Below are 10,452 nucleotides of genomic sequence, written 5' to 3'. Positions count from 1 at the left end.
ACTCTAAAGAGTTCTAAATGTAATGTATATATAGAATCATGTAAAATCATTAATGGTAAGATTTAAGTTGTCCATCACTTCTTAAGAGCAATTCAAACGTCTCCCAACAGCTTGGATGTGTCAGTTTCTTCAAGGTCTTTGCAATGTAACCAACATAAATTCAGGCTTTGGTAATGATATTCATTGAAATATTTGGAGGCTTTCTACTGTCTTTCATATGGTAAGTTATTTGCTCTATTGTTCCATGGTGGATATGGAAATGCATTTTTGAAGTAATATTCTCTGCATATTAAGGGCCACCGATTAAATTTGATATCTGATGGAACCTTACAAGCTAAGACTCCCACATATTTTAGGCATTCTAGACGGAAAGACAGGATGATACATGAGTGAAAGTTTTAATTTCCAATTCAGCAATTCATAAATGAAAGATAAACACATCTTTAAATAAATCACTGGATGTTGGCTCTGGGACACCAATTTGTTTTCAAAGCACTTTTAAGTCCTGATTGCCACGCACACATATATACACACAGATGCTCACAGAGGGATCAGTCCACACAAAGACGTGTCTTCATCATTCAGATGATTCATATGCCGCCACAGTGGAATTGTGCCTTTATTGTCTAGGCTGATCAACTTGACAGACAGTAATGAAATGAATGACAGAAGATATCCCAGCATAGAGCTCAGCCTCCACACATAAATCCCTGTCCACAGGAAGTGAAGGAATGGTAATTCATTCTCAACAATTTAGTATTGAAAATCTCACAATAAAACTTACCAGGCAGTTTGACCTGCGTGCCCTTTCGCTGCTTCCTAAATGGTCGGCGATATTTGATGCCTCTCACAGCCCCCGGTCTCTTTACTGCACTCAATCTTGCTTTGTGCTTTTTAGGCTTCTCTTCCTAACCCCATGATACAGCTTACTTGACATTGTCTCATAATGTCTTGCACTACCGCTGTCAAGGGTAAGGACCCTCATATCCTGTTCAATCATTCAGAAATTCAGTTGGGTTTTCAAGGCTAGTTGACAGGGGCATCCTGGCATCCCAGTAGTCTAAGAGCTTTGTCTTTAAAATGTCTGAAAAAAACTGAAAAATCATCAAATTTCACAGCAACATCATCAGATGTCTTGACTTGTCTGACTAACAGTCCTAAACTTATTTGGGACTGGCTTATTCATTTTTGTCAATCAGTTAATTGATAAAGTTCAGCTCTATCCAAGATATAGCACAAAATTCATTGTTGAAGTCTGACCAGACAGTGTTTGTTGCGTGCGATCTTTCCCTCCTTCCTCATCTTACCTGTCAGCCTGTCCTGTGAGCTGTTCAATGAAGACAGAAAATAAAAGTAATTCACTAAAAGGCCAAAGTGTGGGAAAAAAAACTAGACCTCTGTGGTGACAGCAAATGAACAACATGCTGTCTGCAAGGTATTCTTATTTGCAAATATAAATATTAGTGGCCACAATATGAATGGCGTTTGATGGGTGGCATGTTGCATTGTGCTTTTGAAGAGTGGTGAGATTGCTCACGTGTAATGAATAAAAGCTGGCTGAGACGAAACCCCTGTAAGTGATGAAGAATGGCTATAGCTGCTATGGATTTTTCAAACCGTCTGGGTTGACTCTCCTGACATTTAAGCTAACATACAGAGACAGTGAGCAAACACAATTTTTCACTGTAGCACCAGCACAGAAAATGATGAAGTGTGCACAAAGTCTTTGAGCAAGACACCGGCTACCAGCATAATCTGCTCGGACTACAGGATTGTGCTTTATTGAGAAATTAGAGGGGGATTTGATTTGCTCAAGGCATTTCACACTTTGAACCTAACGTCTAAATCATGAGCTCTAAGTTAAGTATGACTTAACTTTCTTTATGAAGCATCCTCCAATTAATTCCTCTGCATATTTCAGTTATTTCCTCTTCATTTCATTCATAACTCTTCTTCAGGAGCCATGACAAAAACAACAACATGACGTATTTCCCCCAATATTTACATGTGTAGCCATATCCAATAAACTCAAGGAGCTCATCTTGATACTAGTTAAAGCTATTTGATTTCACTGTGAAATTACTGGGGAGACAGGGACACCCTCTGGCCTGTTCGTGCTGTTACCAGAGAATAGCACATACACGTACTTTATTTTCTGACACAAATTTAGATTGTGCAAATGTTTAGTACCTCTCTACCTGATCTTACTAAACATAATTATCATGTCATATTTGAGCCTAATTACTGTATTACAATTTCTACAGTTGTAATTGAAGGAAAACATTCTGGCATACTGCATCCCATCTTATTTTTACTATTTAGTGACACTGGCTGCTCTCAGCAGAAATCATTCCAATTTATTTGCTGTTCTCAATGTTCACCACAACAGCGCAGTTGATAAATATCAACATCTGTGTCATTAGAGAAGAAGCAGGGGAGTGAGAGGACGGATAGAGATGAACAGATAAAGAGAAAGAGAGGGCAGAGAATAAACAAGGCCAACGGGGAAATAAGTCCAGTCATTTCCATGTGTGTTCCTCCGAGCCGCGGTTTAACAAGCTGTGCATAAAGACAAGCCTGTGTGGGTGGAGTTCCTCTTAATCATAGCTATGAATGTTCAGCAGGAAACCTACCGGGAGGAGAAACTTGTTAATTGAGATCTTGATCCTCCAGTGGTGTCTGCTGTAACGTCAAGCTCTCCATTTCTTTTCTTTTTTTCCCAGATATTTTATTAGCTCATGTAGGCCACACTTGAGGGCACAATTTAATGAGGTTTGTGCATTGTTGTATTTGTGGGAGCCACCAACCATCCAGCATATAGAGAAAATTATCTGGAAAAATTAAGCAACATTTGAAAACAAAATCTAGATTTGATCCTTTTAAATCATGTTTTAAAGGGCACTTATTTTTATTCACGGATTGATTTGCTGAATTGATGCAACAACAATTATGCTGATAAAATATATATTATACGATATATTTTTATCTGTCTGGTACCAGACATGTCTAGATCATTTTTCTAGACACATTCACTAGTCCACACACAACACCAGACGTGAAAATCATTTGCATCTTCCAAGAATTGAACACTCTTGCCTTTTCTGTATCAGATCTTGTTTTTGAAATAAGTGCCGTCAAGGCTTATTTAATGAGCCAAACTACCTGAATTATGTATATTGTTACCTTCTCTCCTAGTCTTTTCTGGCATTTGTATTGCATATCTGTTAGTTGTAATTCACACAAGTGTTTTAGGCTGGTGTGAAAAAAAGGCTGTAAAGAATGATTTTAAAAATAGACATGTTAATAGATTATATTTAAATTAAGAAAATGCAAAGTGAGTGAATACTTGGTGTGACCACCTTATCAATTCTTCTAATTACACTTGCACAAAGTCAGGTATTTGGGAGGCATTTCATCAGGTGTATGATTAAACAATTATACCAAACAGGTGCTGTTCATCACCAATTCTACGTTTAGGTTATAACACAATGATTAAGTGAAACAGAAACAGTTGTGTAGGAGGAATACAACTGGGTGTGGAACAGCCAAACTCAGCAAACAAGGTGAGGTTGCAGAAGACAGTTTGCTGTCAAAAGTCATATACCATAGAAACAAGACAGTTACACTGAATCAGCAAGGTCTCTAGGCAGACATTTCAAGGAGTTTCCAAATGTTCAGCCCAAGCTCTTTTGAAGAAGCACAAAGAAACGGGCATTATTAAATAGACGCAGCGATTGGCCAAAGAAACTTACTGCAGCAGATAAAACATACATCATGCTCACTTCCCTTCGCAAAAGGACCCTTGTATACCCATCTACTGTCTGGAAAGGTTTCGTAGGAAGTGGCCTTAATGGAAGACTTGCGGCCATACCTCCGACACTGAAACAAGGCTTAGCCACTTTATGCACAAAAACACAGGAACAGTGCTCTGGGAGTCCTAGAAGTTATGGTATGGCCCCCGCAGAGCCCTGATCTCAACATCAGAGTCTGTCTGGGATAACATGAAGGGAGAGAAGCGACTGAGGCTGCCTAAATTCACAGAAGAACTGTGGATAGTAATTTTTTGGCTAACCTTCCAGCCGAGTTCCTTCAAAAACTATGTGCAAGTGTACCTAGAAAAATTGTTGCTGTTTTGAAGGCAAAAGGTGGTCAAACCAAATATTGATTTGACTTAGATTTTTTCCATTCACTTTTTGTTAATTGATAAATATAATATAGTCTATTTTTCAAAGTATTACTTTACAGCATTTTTTCCAATCTTGCCTAAAACTCTTGCACAGTACATGTCTAAATAATAAATATATTTTGAGTACCTGCAATTGTTGGTCAATAAAATTTTATTTATATAGCGCCAATTCATGACTGAAGTTATCTCATTGCACTCTTCATACAGTGCACGTCTAGACCGAACTCTTTATTATATTATTTACAGACCCAGCAATTCCCACCTTGAGCAAGCACAATGAGACAGCGGCAAGGAAAAGCTTGCGACTGCTTACAAATGTTGCCTCGTCATGTTTAAGATGTTAGTATTTCCAGCAAAGAGGCAACTTCTTAGATGAGTTTGTTTTTAAAAGAATGTGGCCACAGTTCAAGAAGAGGCACCTCAAGTCTTTTGGATGCATGTTAGCTCAGTTTATCACTCCTTTTTTGATTGAAAGCTCAAAATAGTTCAGTTTTCCATTTGTGGAAGACACTAAATGTGTAGTTCAGCAACAGAGGGTACTAATTTAATCAACTTGATTTGATGAGGTAAGTTCAGAATAAATGTCAAGCAGATTCAATACTTTTAAAAGACTTCATGCAGAGACCACACAATACACTGATGTGTCAAAGACATTTTGTTAATTTCATCTGACCTTTAGTTTAGTCAAACAGAGTTTTGTTCCTCATTTTTTACTTCAGTTCGACAGTTAACAGAATAAAAAAAACCCATGAGCATTAAACAAGGGACCAATTAAAATACGTCAGACATTATGTGCATTTATTTAATCTCCAAACCTTTACCTTTGTTGTCCTTGTGAAACTGTTTGCCAAAGCTAAAACGAAGACTCATATCATGTGTGTAGACAAAAGCCAAAACAAATCTAAGCAGTTCATGCCGAGTCGTATTTGATGCTTTGTTTGGCAAATGCACTGTGGATCTGATACAAGAGCTGCATGAAAAAGTCCACGTTGGGGCAGCTGTCAATGTCCATTTCACCGCTCAGCTTTCATCTGCCTCCAGGTTAATGTTGTTACCAAACTTGGCATAGAGCTGGACCTTCAGATCACTCAACAATTGCTGTATTGCTGACACTCGTTCCTCTAGGCCTGTGACCTCCTGCTCCAGTGCTTCCTGATTACAGAACATGGAAACTTCAATTACATGACAACCACTACAATTTCCCCACATGAGGCAAGCAACAACGGGCTAAAGACATTTCCATGAACCGGTTTTAAGATATTACTCCAAGCTGAACTCACTTAAAACACATTCTAAAAGGAGAAAATTTGATGAGGAATGAAAAAACTTTAAATGACAATGTATATAAATGTGTACTAAATTATAATCAGCAGATATTACGAGTTGAAAAGTGAGCCGTTCTCAACACGTTTGTCATTCAGTGTGTGTAGCAACTTGCTCCACATCAATCAGTACAGAAGAAGAAGCAAACACAAGGACAAACAGGAAGATCCTGGAAGTGACAAAGGGGAGGACAGGCTCTAATCTAAAGTCCCTCTCGGTCAACGTCTAAAGCACCCCTTTGTCACAGCCATCTGGCTAAACAATGCCTTCTGACACAGAGGTCTGAGCCAGCCTGGGGGAGTGGTGTTGGTTGCGCTGCCTTGTCCTGATGAACTGCTTTAGACCGTTTCTCACTGTTCTAATGCTCTGGACCAACTATCACTACACCGTACTTAAAGGAGAAGTTTTACATTTTGTGAATTATGCCAATTTGTTTTCTTGCTGATAGTTAGATGTCATTGATACCGCTCCCACTTCTTGAGTCTTGTTGCCAGGCAACCAGCGGAGACTCCAGGAAGTCACTGCGACTGGCCAAGAAAAATAGTCCAGCACAAAACCCTCTGTAAAACCACTTTTCTCATTTTAACAGTTTTTTGTATGGATAAAATGAACGAGACATAACACATTAATTAGTGAGCTTAGGTGGTTAGTGATTAGCTGGTAAGCTGATTTTACCCCTTGTTCCCAGTCTTTATGCTAAGCTAACCAGCTGTGGCTTCATATTTACCATACAGACATGATAGTGGTATCAATCTTCTCATCTAACTCTCTGCAAGGAAGTGAATTTCCTAAAATGTTGAACTATTTCTTAAAAGACATTTGTGGGCACATATGACATTAACACTGTACTTGTGATTTCTTTCTATTAAAGTCTTGCCAAGATGTTGAACACTCCCTTAAAATTTGGCATCTATATCTGACACAGGTCTCAAAACTTTGTATTTCTTCAATGTATTAAAATGAGAGCGTTCACCTGCCTTGGCCATTCTTGGCAGGCAGAAATTACAATGATTTTTTTGGACAGAGCACCAGGTCAAGAAACATTGTTTACCGATGGCAATGAAAATTTGCTAAAATAAATTGCACTTGTAACATACAAGCATGTGTACTGACCAGTGAACTTGTTAAAAAAATGCAATCCATAATGATGATAATGAAACATTTTATGATTTGTAATGTAGGCCTATTTATTGGTCTAAACAGCAATTTCCAAATGTGAATATTTTGGAAATGAATGCATTTGATTGAACTGAAAATGTAATCATGTTTTCATTTTGGCAACAAGTTGTTCACCTACAAAATCTGTTCCAGCTTGTGTGTTTGTGATTTATAGCAGCTCAGCGGTTAAGTCTAAATGAATGGGCAGTGAACAGTATCTGCCCAGGCACTGAAAGTAATTATCAACTACACTACAATCACATTTGTCAAAACATGTGCTCAGTTAAGAGTTTGAATAGGTTTTGAGTTTTGTGTGCACCTTGACTATTTTATTTCTTAGTACAACATCAGAATTTCTTTTGGACCACTATGACAGCTCTCTCAATGAAAGCACAAGTAGGAGAAATTTATTTCAATATGGTCTTTGAATGGGCACATGAAGCATGTGAAAACGTTGACCTTAGCCGCGTCTGAACTAACTGATTTTCAATGGAATCCAGTCCTTCAGCATAAAACAGCATGACGGGACAATTTCAGTCATTTCAAAAATGATTCTGTTGCAGAAACATTACATGAATACTTACTCAACTCAACCTTATTATGTTTCTAATCAGCAGCTACTCACTGATCTAAAACACAGTCTAATAAATCAGAGGCTTTCAAAAACACTAGTAAATCCTGTTTTAAAAACTCAGAAAACTTAGTAAACTTTGAGAATTTCACTGATAAAAGAGGGCCAGAAATGGTTTTCCAGCATATCAATGTTTTTACTGCCTTTATATTGCTATAATCCTACACAGAGATGGGAATTTGTGCAAAATAAACTCAATATAACTTTATACAAAGAGTGTAGTCTGGCTCTTTGTTCTATTCAACTAGGTTATAAAAAGATCATTCTTGATATTTCTATTCAGTACAACTTAAATTAATGTATTAGTTTAAATAAAAGACACAAGGCAATGTGTCACTCTCTTTTGCTTGAATGGGTGACAATGTAATTTGCTGTCAAAGAAATTAGATAAAAGATGATCATGATCAAGAAAATGTTTGACTACAGTCTGTGAACAGACATTTTGTTGTTTTAAATAAGAACAAACGTTTTACTCTTTACTTTTAATAAGAAAAATATACGAGGAACTGATTAAACTCAAAGTGATTTTTTTTAAAAATGACAAAGCCATTTTTCTAGAGGCTAATCACTCATCCAGTACCTTCTATATCTGTCATTGTATATTAAAATTCTCCTCCACAGTCTTTTGTCTTGATGACTTTGGCTTAATGAGGATATTTTATTGACAATTACAATTCGGAAGTGAATGAAAAGGTAATATACCTTTGCAGCCTCCAGCATCTCTTGTGTTTCCTCCTGGGAGTGACTGACAAAGACATCGCCAATTTGATAAGGGATCAGTAGAGTGTCGTCGTCTAACATCATTAAGTCATCACTGGCATCCTGTAAATTCTGCAGCAATTTCTGCAAGGAAACATTAGCAGACTATTACAGTCACAATTAGGGCTGTCAACAAAATTAATTTTAGAAATTTAGCAGCTGCCTGCCCTTCAGACCACAAGTAACTGTGACTCATCTGAACAAACTTCCAGTGTAATCATTAACTGTTTACAAATGCTGTGCTTTATGGCTCAGATGGATTGTGCCATGTTAAAGTACAGAGGTGTAGACTAGGTAGGTTTAAGTAATTAAATATTACTCATATAACAATCAACCGCACCACAAACTACATCCTCCAAAACGTTCATAAGGTTAACTCAGCACCTCTTCAAAACAGCCCCAATACAAAACAGAACATTTCCATCCTCATGAAAGTTAGTAGGACTGCATTTGTTTTAATAAAACGTGCAACTGAGTGTAGTATATTATCTTATGTCAGTCAGTTAAGAGTCACAGTAACTCAGACGTGTTAGTCAAGTCTGAACACAACTGATCTCCAAACCCCAGGATTGTTCAAAATATTTCAAAATGTCTGTCCCCGCAGTGATGTGACTTACTTTCTTTGCCTCTATTTCATTTTTCAGCTCAGTCATCCGACTCGTGTTCCTGGCGAATTTATTGATCTTCTGCTGGTCTTCAAAAGTGACATTAACATCTTCAACCGCCTGCAAAAGAGAGAAAATAGGTTAAATATCATGAGCGGAACAGAGCTAACCTTGATGGTTCACTAGTTTTAGCTTAATATGAATGGTCAAATTAGCGAGCAAGCTACAGACGGCGGGTTGAGTGGTGCTCCTTCAACGTTGTCGACTATTATAACCCTCGTTTAGCTAGCAGTCATAATTATTATCATCATTTTAGTCTGGTGCACTCTCCCTGTTACCTAATCATAGTATAAATCCATCTAACTTAGATAACATTTAACGGTAACGTTAGCTAGCTACTACAACGGTAATTGACATAAGCTACACGAGGGTGTGACCAACATTTTAAATATCACTGGCACCAGTAATTGTCCCACTCCCACCCTCATACATCTCTACTGTTTTTATTTGCATCTCCAGATGAAACAGCAACAGCGTGCCTCGAAAACAAAATAGAATTTCTTTTCAGTTTAAACTTACTACAGTTCCCTTCATGGTGGCTGCCATCTTGGCTTCCTCGACTGCACTAAGACAGTGGGACTCAACATGATGCTGCAGCTATACCGCCATCTAGCGGGACCGAAACTCTACAGCGTGACAGAAGGTATTAAAAAAATACAAATAAAAACAGTAAAATGCTTACTTTTGTAAGTTTTGTCCATTTAATTGCATATTCTATTTGCCCTCCTCTCGCTCACCTCTTTTTAAAATATACAAGATCATGTGATGTGGCATCAACACCTAACTTACAGCCACACACTCACTAAGCTAATACAAAAATCAATTTCAACTTGGTTTGATATTTTTATCATTAATGATCTATCTCAAGAAATGTGCAAACTTGCTTACAATATCTCTGAGTAGTTTTTATATTAACCGGAACTTCTGCTCTGTAAATATTTCTAAAGCTAACAGTACTACACCCAAGTTCAAATATTTACTTTATACATCTGCAAAGCTAGGGCACTATATTATTCCCATTTAGACTAGCTTCAAAATATGTCAACGAATCTAGTGGACTGTAGACCTTTCACATCACAGATAGGGATGTGTTGTTACACACTATTTGCATCTATGCAGTCTCATGAGAATCACATTGTTTTGAACTGGGTTGAATGAATATTGATATGCAGTTTCTTCTAACTGGTCTTTAAATCAGTGGTGTGCGTTGGTACATCATAAAGACTTCGCTTGAGGTCTCTCAGCTGCAGGCCCTGCATGAAGTCAGAAGTGTACAATGCAAACAGGGGAATCCAACTCCCACCTCAATGTGCAGGCTAAAGGCAACAATTGGGACATTGTGTTCATGGATTCCAAGCCATGTCACAATACATTCAATAAATAACTACACATTTTCAGATTTTACACACATTTTAATTTTGCAATTGTAACAGTAAAACACATTCTGATACATTGTGGCTTGGTTGATTTGCATAAAGAGGTTTAAATTCTTAGAAATCATAAGGAATAAAACAAATTGAGTGTTGGTGGTACAGCACATTTACTGCGAAAGTACCAAACAAAACGTAAAGATGATAATAATAATAGAAGAAGGAAGAAATGGGTTAATTAGCTAAAGTCAGCCCTGTGATAAACTGGCGACCTTTCCAGTCTGTACTTCGCCTCTCGCCCAGTGTCAGCTGGGATCAGCTTCAGCCCCCCCCTCCCCACGTGACCCTGAAAAGGATATG

The 10,452-nt window shown here is 37.7% G+C and overlaps 1 protein-coding gene across 1 annotated transcript; it reads right to left on the bottom strand.

Moving 5' to 3' along the window:
• Positions 1–4,786: 4,786 nt before the first annotated feature.
• pfdn4 (prefoldin subunit 4) lies at positions 4,787–9,268 on the bottom strand. The gene is made up of 4 exons (XM_038721897.1): positions 9,242–9,268; positions 8,675–8,782; positions 8,001–8,141; positions 4,787–5,338 (listed from the first exon to the last, which is right to left on the bottom strand). The coding sequence occupies exons 1-4, from the start codon at positions 9,266–9,268 to the stop codon at positions 5,207–5,209; spliced, it is 408 nt and encodes a 135-aa protein (XP_038577825.1). The 3' UTR covers positions 4,787–5,206.
• Between the last annotated feature and the right edge of the window lie 1,184 nt (positions 9,269–10,452).

This window comes from Micropterus salmoides, unplaced genomic scaffold (genome assembly GCF_014851395.1).
Source record: "Micropterus salmoides isolate LMB-PRFRI ecotype aquatic unplaced genomic scaffold, ASM1485139v1 Ms_hic_scaffold_16, whole genome shotgun sequence".
Classification (NCBI taxonomy): Eukaryota; Metazoa; Chordata; class Actinopteri; order Centrarchiformes; family Centrarchidae; genus Micropterus; species Micropterus salmoides.
The sequence above is the reverse complement of the archived record's forward strand: the minus strand, read 5'-3'. Positions and strand labels throughout refer to the sequence as shown.